The sequence below is a fragment of the Zeugodacus cucurbitae genome, chromosome 3 (genome assembly GCF_028554725.1).
Source record: "Zeugodacus cucurbitae isolate PBARC_wt_2022May chromosome 3, idZeuCucr1.2, whole genome shotgun sequence".
Classification (NCBI taxonomy): Eukaryota; Metazoa; Arthropoda; class Insecta; order Diptera; family Tephritidae; genus Zeugodacus; species Zeugodacus cucurbitae.
The window spans coordinates 2,475,890-2,488,602 of NC_071668.1; the positions used below are offsets into that span (position 1 = coordinate 2,475,890).

The 12,713-nt window shown below is 39.9% G+C and overlaps 1 protein-coding gene across 2 annotated transcripts; it reads right to left on the reverse strand.

Moving 5' to 3' along the window:
* Positions 1 to 1,234: 1,234 nt before the first annotated feature.
* LOC105209760 (uncharacterized) lies at positions 1,235 to 11,324 on the reverse strand. Of its 2 annotated transcripts, none has more exons than XM_029038693.2 (2): positions 11,154 to 11,324; positions 1,235 to 9,280 (listed from the first exon to the last, which is right to left on the reverse strand). In XM_029038693.2, exon 2 carries the CDS (start codon positions 9,026 to 9,028, stop codon positions 5,936 to 5,938), a length of 3,093 nt encoding a protein of 1,030 aa, XP_028894526.1. In that variant the 5' UTR covers positions 9,029 to 9,280; positions 11,154 to 11,324; the 3' UTR covers positions 1,235 to 5,935. The 2 variants fall into 2 exon arrangements, with proteins under 2 accessions (XP_028894526.1, XP_011178657.1); XM_011180355.3 differs by having other exon boundaries at positions 10,493 to 11,324.
* Between the last annotated feature and the right edge of the window lie 1,389 nt (positions 11,325 to 12,713).

The following is a 12,713-nucleotide window of genomic DNA, read 5'->3' on the forward strand; positions in this document are numbered from 1 at the left end:
TCAGTAGAACTTGAGATATCATGTCAACCACCTCAGAAAAAAGTAGTTTCGAGAACAGTTTAGGACACCGCGCGGCCGGCTCGGACGCCACGTCACAAAATCGGTTGTATCTCCGAAAATAAGTCGAATTTTGAAAAATCCTTCAAGGTCATATTTTTGAAAGTCTAAACTTTCAAAATATGCAAAAAAAATTGATTTTTTCAAAATCCTAGACCAGAATACCCCCTTAAAATTAATCCTTTTCGATGCTTTCTAAAAAATAATAGATTAAAAAAAACTGGTTTCAGGAACTATTTTAATTTAGTTTTTCTTTTTTACTTTTTGTGATCACTCAGCTCAGATTTCCAGCAAATTTTACGTTTCTATAAAAATTTTAAAATCAGGACACTGCCTGCTTGTATAAATGCATCAAAATGTGTGTGTGAGCATGCGATATGATCAAATTCTAATTTAGCACAATCAAAAGAGTGGAATTTCATGGCAAACAATTTCGTTTTGATTGCGGTTCAACTTAATGTGTATTTTCCGTAAAAAAATTTCAAAAGCAATTGTTTGCTGATTACATGTTTCATTGCTCGGCTGTCGGTATCTGTCATCGGCGAATGAGTAAATAATATAAAAATATTGACATGTTAGAGTATTTTTGCTGGAATGGTAGAGAAATGCATATAAATGGATTTAAAGTTTATAAAAAAAATATATAAAAAATAAATATCGTAATGGTAATCTTCCATCAATATATTCATCAAGAAGAATCTCACGGTTCTAGTGTCACCATATCTCGATAGCTCAATTTTTGCACATTTAGCCTAAAACTGCGCTATATTTCCAGCCTTAGACTCTAATAAATGAGTTGGGTTATGGCAAAGGTAAACATATTTTTAAGTGGAGAATTCCTTGACTTCGAAGAAAGTGGTGTATCAGACTTGATTACACAATATCTAAGCATTTAAAAATTATATAGAAATAAAAAATATTATTGTGTAACATCTCCATTTGCGCACACGTATGCTCTTTAAGAGCACATAACATTATCCGCGTTGGTCCGCATAATTCCCGATTTTATTACCAAGAAATATGCAGCGAAGCCTGCCACACACACACCACATTATTTCCCACCTCGCGGTAGGCGTTACGACTCATACTTACTTTATGATGCCTCTCTGCTGCGGCAAGCACCTGTACCTGTCACCTTATGGATCCGCCGTTTTATGAGCAATAAAACACATGTTGATTATTTTTTTATATTCTCCTATATATATTCTTGTATATATATATATATGGGATTTACAGCTCATATATATACGTTAATTCATTTTGTTTTTGTTTTTTTCTTGCTTTATTTAATTTCGCATTTCCCTCGTGTGGTTTTTCTGTGTATGCTGTCTTACTATACTTAAATACTTATTTTTTTTTTGTTTCGTTCACTTATTGTTTTAGGTTTTTATTTCAAAGAAAAAAGTCTTTGGTTTACCATACAGTTACAAATACGTTACAGATGCATAAATACATACATATAATATTTAATTTCGCATTTACTTTCATTTTATATATATTTAGTATTTTATATATATATACACATACAAGTATATTTAATATAATACTTAAACAGCTACTATAAACTAGATTATTAGTTCGTAAATGGTTTCTTACATATGCAATGAATGGTATAAGATTGTGGTATGTGTATATGAGTGTATAGGTGTGTGTATATATGTATGTGTATTGCTATGCTAGTATTTCGCTGCCTCCACTCAGTTCAGCAGCTACTTTAATGGTATGTAAGTGTCGATATGTCTGTTTGTGTGTTTCGAAACTGCTTGCCTTGCCTACATTCAGGCGCAATGCTTTTATGCATTTCTTGGCGCATAAAAGTATGCTTGTATTTTTGTTTTCGTTCGTTAATGTTCTACTGCGTATAATACAATTTAGTCAGTGACACTGAGCCACGCATTGGTCACTTACAACTGACGTCGATAGCACACGAAAACTTAACACTAGAGAACTTACATGCTTCGTACGATTTTTGAAAATATATTTGGGCACGTATGTCTGTATGTTTCTATGTACAAATGAGCGATTTAACGGGAGCACAGCAATTACATGAAGTATTTACAAACGCATATGGATTAGTTTTTTATATTGTTTTTTAACTTTTTAAATTATTGTAATTTCTCTAATTTCTTCTTAAACAGCTTTTGAGCGCAAGAAATAGCGAACGTCGTCTTTTTTCATATGTTTCTGTGATTTTATTATTATTTTTTTTTTTTTTAGTATTTTACACACACATTTGTTCGGAATTTATACACTGAGGGGGGGTATTTATCAAGTCACAATAATTACTTAGTTCATTATTTCATTTGTAGTGTTTTCAGTGCTTTCGCTTAAGCACATTAGTCTGTGATTTTTATATTTTTTCTATGGTTTCTGCTTTAATTTGCACGCATGACACATAAACTCTTCGTGTTTTGTGGGCAACTTTACATACATTTATATTCGTTAGTACTGTACACAAATTTTCAAGGAAGTTCGACAACAGCTGACAGTTAAAACCGTTTAGAATTTACTGAAATATTTTTTTCCTTATTTTTATTTAATTTTTGCCTTTTTATTGTATGTGTGTGTCGTTGTTTGTGTGGGTATTTGTTTCATAATATTTTAACTTATTTAAATTTTTGTATGCAAATTTGTGTAACTGTATATTGCGCTGTATGTGTATTTGCAGTCCGCCTGCCGTTCGTTTATTTACGGTTATTGCCTAAACTCTGCTCGATTTCTTGCACTAGAACCATAAATTCTTGCCGTTTCCATATCATATCTTGTTCTTCTTCTTGCTATGTGTCCGTGTGTGTGTGTTGGTTGTCTGCGCGAGTCCCGTGCTTTCCACTGGCTTTTAACACAATCCGCACAAAGCTAAACTAACATTTGCTGTACTTAAGCTGCTGCTTCTTCAGTTCGGCGGCATACTCAACTCAACATGCCTGCTTTCAAGCTCCTTTCTACACACATGTGTTTCTCAGCGTTCTCACGAAGCACGCACTTATGCCGTTCTGTGTTACTATTATTACACTAGCTCTGTTCAAGTACTAAGTATGCTATAAAAATATTTTATTTTTTACATTTTGTCTTCCCTTTTTGTGTGTGTTTTTGTTTTCTTTATTCTTTTCGCTACAACTTCAACTTCGCATTCTAACATCAGCATACAGTTGCGTGTGAATTTGTGATTTTTTTGGTCGCATATTTACCTGCCCAAATGTATATTTGTCGCTAGTTATGTTTTAAGTGGATTTTTCTATGCATTTGTCAGTATGTATGTATGTTTGTATGTACATGTGTTCTAAAACTGCTCGCACTTTTCATACTTTTCCTCTTTGTTTGTTCGTCAACTTCGAAACTATTTATTTAATAAAATGAAATAAACTAACTTCGCTTTAATTAAATTACATCACTGTACTTACTCACGAAAGTGTGTGTATAAAAATATAAAAAGAGTCAACTATCAGTTTTAATTTGTTTACTTTACTTCAGCAGTTTGCAGCTGTAACTAACTTAAGAATAATGTTCGTGCTGTACATAACTGTTTTCTATTTGTTATGCTGCTGTGGGGTTTCTCACATTCTGCTGATGTGTACTGCAGTTAGTCTGCTTAGTTTTAATAGGAATTCAAAGCAGTATTTAAAGTGTATGAGTAAGTGTTTAAAAAGTTCAGTTAGAGTCAAGTGAAACGCGTTACCAATGATTAGTGAAAGCTTTTGAAGCTTTCATGATAAAAGAGCTTTCAGGCAAAAAATATCTTTATCATATATGAAAGCTAATGCGGTTAGAAGGTTAATAATACTGAATTATAGTGATTTCATATATCTTCCGAAACCTCAATTTCACCAAATTTATGTAAGTTAAAGCCTTTAGAGCTTTCATGACAAATGACAAAAAAAAAACTATTTTTTATTTAAGTAAGCTATATTATTTAGTAGTATAGTAATACTTTATTATGATACAAATAGTAGAGTGTAAGTGAGAACTGCAAGAAAAAATCACGAAAACCTTTTTCAATCACGAAAATAAATGAAAGCTCACAAATTGCAATATATTGAAAATAGTAGCATAGTAAACAGAGTTCTCTACACCTGAGTCTTCTCGGACCACAAAAGAACTTCACATAGATATAAATTAATTGAAATGATTCCTTATATTTTCCGAATCCTTCATTTGACCAGATTTAATAGGACCAAGAAAATTGATTTGAAGAAGTTCATTTATAATAAAGCAAAGCAGAAGGGCTTAGGCAAATTTTGAAGAATAAGTTACTAAATTTTAATTCGAAAAAATATTATTTGCCTTTATTAGTCATATTTAAGTGATGAATTCCTAAATTTTAAGCATTTGAAAGCTTTAAACTAACTGCGTCATTATGCAGAAAATGAAAATATTTAAATTTATGCAATAGCTCAGTGAAAACTTGATATTCTTCTAACCTTGGCATAGAGAAGAGCAAAATAGTTTCTGCAACGTACTGAATTGATCAGAAATTAGAAGAATATAGGAAAGAAATATTTTCTGGTTTGCTTTTCTCTTTAGTCGCGCTTTAAAACTCAAATCATCAGATCAAAAGGTTTCACAGTTGCAAATCATTCCAGAATAAATTTTTAAGTATGTTTGGATTTCTTGGAAGCATCATATATACCAAAAGGTTTAAGTTTTGACTTCTGAAAAAATTCTGAAAATTATTATAGTTAGAAATTCTGCTTTGAAAAAATTTATAATTTCCAAGCAGCTCCATGCACTTTCACTTATCATTGCTCCGCACAACAAATGACCTGCCCCGCACTTATAATGTAATGTAATGTAAAAATATGATAAAAAAAACTGAAGAAATCTGGAGAACTTTGTTCGAAAAGTATGCAAATAAAATGCAAACAATGAAGCAACGAAAGTACTTTGATTGCAAAATTAATTGTTTTCCAACTTACATTGCGCTACTTTTGCCTTTGGTTGCTTGCAAACATTGCCGAAAAGTTCACTTGCCGCATTTTAGGCGCGCACAATGGACTGCCGAGTGCTACTAGTTGCCACATAAATTTCCATTCGAGCGCAAAGTGTTTAGTTTGCTAATTTTATACACCAGTTTCAGTCAGTTTGCGGTGATTTTGTTTTTAGTACAGTGTTTTCCATTGAATATTTTCATTTTCACAAATATTTTTTTATATTTTTTTTAAATAAATTTTCGTTTATTTACATTTTGCTCACAACTTTGAAACACTGCGATTCTGTTTAATGCAACTTAATTTTACTTTTTTATTTGGTACTTAACTATGTACTGCTCTTATGATTTTAGGTGATATTAATTATGTACATTAACCCTAAAAGTATACTTGTAGTTATGCATTCGAAATTCATTTACCATGTGTTCATTATGCATTTATGTGTATTTAATATATATTTTCATATAATAAAAAAAGAAATCATCCTTCTACGCATTTTTCAATTATTATCTTTAGTTATGAATTACTCAAACACTATCACATTCACGTTTTTTTACCACTTGCGCGCTGCAGTAGTAGTAGTTATGCAGTTCCGCGCCCCGTCAACGTCACAAACGGCCGAGTGGGGGTCGCAGCTGCTCAGTACAAAAATCTAAACTTCATTCTCTCCTCGTTTGCAGTCAATTGTATTAGTATGGATGCGCGAAATTGTTAATTTTCTTAATTTTGAGACAGTAAATTAATCGAAAGAAAGTAGGATTACAAACTATTTGACGCTCTCTTCGCGTTTGCTGTGCGAAAATTCACTTAAGACTAAATTATAAGTTTACAAAAATATACAGAACTTAAAATCGAATCGAAACGTTTGTGTCGTCGCCTCTCTCCACTAAGTACCTTTGCGCCTATACTGTAAGGAACGTCTCACTGTTGCTTGCGGTGATCGCTGACTCGTTTTACACGTCAGTGCCGCAGCCCTCCTGGTAGCCCTCGTCCGGCGAGTTGCGACTGTTGCTCGTCAGAGCACGCTTCAAAGCCGTCACCGGTGGCAGCACTGGCACACCACCCTTTTGCCAAACGCGTAATGTCTTGGCATTCACTGGCTGTCCATTCGGTAATATGGAGGTGTGTGCTTGCCCTGTGCCATTCTGCGTCACCGTCACCGCCACGGCGGTCGTCGCTGGTGTGGGTGAAGATCTAGAGCTGCTGAGTCCAGCGCCGCTGCTGCTGCTGCCACTGCCGCTGTGCTCGTGTAGGCGTGGCAGGGTTCGACTGCTGAAGTGTGGACTGCTGTGGTTGCTGCTGTTGCCGCTGCCGCTGCCGTTGCCGCCGATGCCATGTTGGCTCGCCGCTGCTGCCGTCATATGCTGCTGCAATTGTTGTAGTGGATGCATTTGCAGGTGATGGTTGTGCTGATGCTCGGCGCCAGGCACCAGTGGTAGGCCATAGTCATTAGGGTAGCCACTGCCCACGTAAGCGCCGGATGAGCCTGAGAGATTGGTGGTGGTTGTTGAAGCGGTCGAGTGCGTGCCGCCCATACCACCGTTCGAGTTATGCAACAGCGCTGCCGATGATGTGGACGGATTGTGCATCATGCCGCCGACTCCTCCAGCAGTACTGCCGTTGGTGGACGCACAACCTCCGGCCAGCTGCAAGTTGTTGTAATGCGTGCGTGGAAATGTTTTGCTGAAATAGTCTACGGTTCGCTCGTGCAGATCATACAGTTGGTTCGACTCAATGATGGGCGTTTTGTCGGTGTAGCGTTTCATGAAGAGATCATCCGCGGAGGAGGTGCCCGCTGGCGTATGTTCCCACAGTCCCGAGGGATAGAGTGAGTCACAACCACCAGCGCGACTGTATTCGCCACTCGAGTTGCCCAATTCGGTGCCCAAATTAGCAGTTAGTATGGCTGGGATTTTCAAATCGGCGAACTCATCGCTGCCGAAACGTTTGGTGTCATTAATGAGATCTGGGTTGTTGCCAGCCGATGCCGTGGGCGACAAGTAGCATGGTGCCGTGGACAAGACGCTGCCGTTGTTGTCATAGCCCGTGGCCGAGTACGGCAGGTCCGTGAGGCGTGGCGGTTTCTGCACAGGATTGGCGAAGCCGCCCTCATTCGCGGACATTGCTGCACTGCCCTTCCGCTCCAGTGTGCCGGATGTGTCGATACAGTTCGGTATGCCGCCATTGGCTATGACGACGCCTCCGATGCTGCCATTTCCGGTAATGGGCTGCGTTTTGTTCGTTATGGAGTTCTGATGGTTGACACTCGTCACCACTTCCATGTGGTTGGGCGTTTTGCTTTCGGTGTACGGCTGGCGCTTCACACGCATGAGCAGAAACATTACCGCCAGCAAAATGCACACAATTAAAACCACCAACGCTGCACTGAGGCCCACAATTTGACCACTACCCAGCGAAGCCATACCTGCGGCACGCATACTTACATGCAATGTGAAGTTGGCCTCCGCTGTGCCGGCACGGTTCTCCGCCACACAATAAAACTCACTGGAGTCTGTCTCCTGCGCATTGGTGAGTACCAGCCGCGAGTGTTTTTCAAAGTGTCCGTTCTCGTAGATATGCACACGCTGATAAGAGCTAAATGCGCTATTGTTTGACAGCAATCTACCATTCCAATACCAGTTTATAACGGCTGTAGGTATGGCTTTAGCGCGACAAACTACCGAAGCATTCTCGCCCATCGTTGCCTCCACATAATGGCTGATAGGCAACATTTCTGGACGACAAGCAAAGTCCTCCACCTGCAGCTCAGAGAATGTGCGATCAATCACACGTTCAGGCCCACCTGCACATAAAGGCGCAACCGGATATGGTATGTTCTTTTGTGTCAGCCAGATTTTGGCATCTCTCATGCGACAGTCACAGAGCCAAGGATTGTCATGGAGCTCAATGCCATGCAACTTGCTCAGAGTTTCGATCGTGCGCGTCTGCAAAACACCCAACTTGTTGCCATTTAGTCGTAGCAATGTTAGACCTTCCAAACCATCGAAAGCAAGTGGTGCTATGGTCTGTATGTCGCAGTGCGACAGATCCAGTTTGTGCAGTGACGGCGTGCTGGCGAACGAGTTCGACTCGATCTTGTGTATATGATTGGAAGCGAGCGTCAGTTCGCGCAGCGATGAAATGTAGCTAAGCGCCAGCGATGGCACCACCACCAGCAAATTGTGCGACAAGTCCAGTTCGACGAGATTCGTTAGTCCCTTAAATGTTTCCGGTTCGATTTCACCAATTTTACAGCTGCGCAAATAGAGCTTCTGCAAATTCAGCAAGTTGGCGCGTATGAACTTCTCATTCGACAGCGTCTGCAGCTTATTGCCCGACATGTCCAGCACCTGCGTTGACGGATCAATATTCTCGGGTATCTGTATGAGCTGCCGATCGATACACTCCACCGTCTGCTTGCCGCCCTTCCACTTGCACGCGCACACCGTCTGACAGCTACTCAGCTGCGGTTGGTGGTGCACGATTAGCGTGTTGTCGGCGTGCGTCAGGTATGGCGGTATAATCGGTGGTGGTGGCGACGCAGCTGGCTTGCCGAATTGCGCCATATAATCATCGGTCATGGCCTGACTGTCGGCCACCGAGTAAACATCATTGTTCATGTTGGCGTGATGCTTGCCGGGTGCGGCAGCGCTGCTCGTGTACACGGTGTTGGCATCGAGAGGAAAGTGTGGCGAGGGCAGACTGTTGGCGCCACCTGCGGCGCCATACGAATTATGCCCCTGACTTTGGCGGTTGAAGCGTGTGGCCAGCGCGCTAGGTGGCTGGCCGGTGAGCAGCAGCGTGGAGATGAGTAGCGGCCACAGCGGTGGCAGCTGGCGTCCGGTTGTTGCGCGATATTTGAGCCGTTCTTGCGGCTGTCGTGTGGATTGGTGGTGATGATGATGATGTTGTGGAGTTGTTGTGCGCTGCTGCCGGCGTCTACTGCGGCAGTTGGTACACTCTTCTTGCTGTAGTTTTTGCATGTTTGCTGTTGTTGTAGTTGCTTTCTCAGCAATTAGGTGTGTTAGACATGTGGATTTAAGCATTTTTTATGCACTCTCCTTCGAAAGTATATGGTTATATATATTAAATTTCACTTCGAGGCTCACGCGCGGCATGAGTTCTTCGGGCGTTAGTGTTCATTTATGTATGCAGGATATGTGTTTGCTTTAGTTTCTAACCTCAAAGGGATATGTGTGAACTGATTTCATTTGATTATGATTGTTTATACTTTTGGATATGTTTGTTGTTGTTTCTGCACTGGCTTGCGTGCAATAGTCTCTCTCTGTCTACTCCAACTGTAAGATTAATTAATTATTAATATTTTCCACTCACAATGTTCGGCACGCGATTACGTTTGCTGCCAAGTGGTGGGAGTGGGAGCGTTGGGAGTCGCGAAAATTATATGGAAAATAATGTGTTATCGCAGGAGTATGGAAAATTCAAACGCGCTTGTCTTTCGCAAACACTTTTTCACACTTTGCTTGTGTGCTTCGCGGTTGTGGCTTTGCCTACAGTTGTTGAACTTAATTCACCGCGGAATTCAAAACAAAAGTTGTGGCAAACAAAATCAAAGCTGGAGCTGCTGCTGATGATTCATGCGTCATTTGCGCTCCTTTTTTGTTTTCTTTTTTGAAAGCTTTGTTTTGTTTTTGCTTTAGATTCTACTTAAAGGTCGCTGCTCACGCGAAAGGATTGCTGTGTCTGTGTCTACACGCAGTTATTGTTGTGATTGTTTGAGTTTGGGCCCGCGTATGTTTGTAGCGGCCTGTATTTGCTTTTCACACACTGTTTTCACAGACTTTTCCCTCCCGAACTTTTTTAATTAACACAAAGCACGCGTTCTTGCGTTTCGCGCGTGTCCTTCTCGCCGCTTTTCGGCTTAATTTTTTGTTTTTCTTGTTTTTGTTGTTATTTCTTTGCTTTGCGGTTTCGCTTTTGTTTAGATTTTATGTCAATTTCGGGCGTGAAATGCGTTGTGTGCTAATGTGAGTGTGTTGTTTGTAATGTTTGTGTATATGTGTGTGTGTACTTTTCATGTGTAGAGTGTCTGGCGCTTGGCGCTTTTCACAATGGTCATAATCCGTCTGATTTTATATGCGCCCAACATGATTTTCACACAATTCATTTCTCATTTTTTCGGTTTTTATTTTCACTATTTCTCGCCACATACCATATGTGGTTCACTGTATTTCACTTGGGAGCAAATGTTTTGTGAAATTGATTAATCTCGCTGGATTCGTGAGTGACGTGCCCGCCACACGTGTATAACACAATTATGGCGACTGGTCCGCACAAGTGTGGCATAAGGGTTCCTGTGTGTATTAACTTGCGAATTTCATGTTACGCAGCAATTAACGAATTTCTATAGCCACCGCAAACGTTTTGGGGTGTACAGATTTCGCGCCACGGTCTAAATTTGTATTTGTATGAGCCTACTCAATACGGCGACACTCCTGCCACAAGCACTTTGCTATTTTCGGCAGCTAATGTATAATATGCAAACTCACTTCATACCACCAACTACGTTTGTTGTTGTTGCTGTTGTAGCGCGTGCGAATCTTTAATAATTTGCTATAGCTGACGCTGGTCAATAGCACGCGATTTGGTATTTCACTTGCTCAGTTGTTGCTGTTGCTAGAATTTGTGTATGATATTTGTGTAACACCACTGCCTAGCTTGCGAACCGCTAGCACTAGAAGTTCGAGTTACCAACACACACGCACCGTTATTTTGGTGAAAGATGTGAAATATTCTCAACACCCCGTTGCCGCCACCGACGTGAGCGTGTTGCAAAACGTATTCCCCGAAAAGTAGTAAGCGCGTTACTTTACTAGCTTGTTGACTGGCTAACGGACTGCCTAACAGCCTGCCAGCCTATTTGCCTTTCAACTTCGGCTATTTGGCTTCGTTTGGCACAATTTCGCCTTTAACGATTTTTTACTTCGACACGCTGTCGTTCATTTCATTCAGTAAATTACACGAATATTCACGAAAATTTTTACTAAGCTTCCTTGGCTTACTGGCTGCACATGCAACATTCGCAAAATCGACACACAAAAGCACCAGCAAATTTTCACACTCGCATTTCTGCCAAGCATTTGTAATAACCGTTACTTATTTGTGCGCTTCACTTGATTTCACAATTTTCTGCAATATTAATTGGCTCACTTGAATAATGATTGCATTTCATTAGAGTATTGGCAATAAAATTTAATAACGCCGCTTTCACGAATACACCCAACCGCTCGGCATGGTTAATCGTCGTGGACTGAAGAAAAATGAATTAAACGCAAACTCAAAATGCACTGTGCCAGAGCACGACGACTGCGACGACCACGATAGCGACAACGATAACGACAACACCGCCAATGCCAGTTGGAAGTCACGAACTGGACCGGAGCGCGATTTAACGAAGCGTGTAGAGTGAGAGTATAGTACACTCACGAAATCGCGACTCTAAACAAAAGCCGCTCAATGCAGTCAGGATGCGCTACGCTCAACACGAACATCTGCTATACTAAGCGCTGTGTGTACTAAGTGGGTAGAAGTGGAGACTTCTCTCTTCACGCTGTCTTCTTAACGAAGCCGAAAGTGAATTTATTGAAGAGCGCGCTGCTCACTGGAAGTCATGAGTGGTGTAGTGGTGCTGATGGTGGTGGATGGATGTTAGTATTTCAGTATAGTGTGCTATAAATATTAACAAATTATCGTGTATGGCAACATGTTGCCGCAACATTTATGTAAGTATTTGTGCAACATTGTGTTTGAGGAGTGAAGTAATTTAATTTTTGAAGTTTTTGAAAACATTAGATTTGTTGGAGTATTGTACTTATGCATCCGGACTATAACGTTATCAGTAAGACGGTATTGAATCAAATTATCGGTTTTTGTTGCCTCGGTAATGCTATTTAGACTGACCTTTGACCTAGAACTAGTGTATATAGGAACTATCTGGTGGTTATTCCACATATCTGCGCTATTAGATTCTATATTTATTTCTGAAATTCATCCAATTTACAATTATATGCAGGATCGGTTAGCACCATGTTGCTTAGATGATGAAAACATTGTTGCAACATTAAATGTCTTTAGCAAACCAGGTTAGAATTTCATGCAATTTTTGTTTGTTATTATAAATTTAAGTATTTGAAGTCTAAAAAATGAAATAAGAGTTCAAGCTTCAATAAAAATAATTTAAACAACAAAAATATAACTTTTACTATACTAGAAGGCAGCAAAATATAAAAGACTTCAATCTTCTTAAGGTAAACTTCAGTTTTGCCAAATTAATTGTTTTCATTGTCTTCATACTTTCACTCTCGCTATTACTATCAACTTTGCATTGGAATTACACAACTAAATTGTAACGAATTTACTCGACGCCTCAAAGGCAACACACACAAACGAGAGAGTAAGCGAGAGAGCGCGATTTGATATTAGAGAGTTTAGCGAGCAATTTCATGCATCACTTCATAAATCGCAACCGAATTCAACACCCACTAAAACTATAAACCGTTGCATATATGTATGTATGTGTATGAATTTGCAACAAATAACAGTAAGGAAGTCGGCCAAGGGGCAGCTGAAGCGCCGCACGGTCAACTATTGCCTGTAATATGCATACTCTCACACATATGTATGCATCTATGTCTACTTCTTGGGTCCTGCAGCTAGGCCAAAACGTGGCAAGAATTTGCGTACTGCCGTTGCTTGTTGCAACTGCCACAG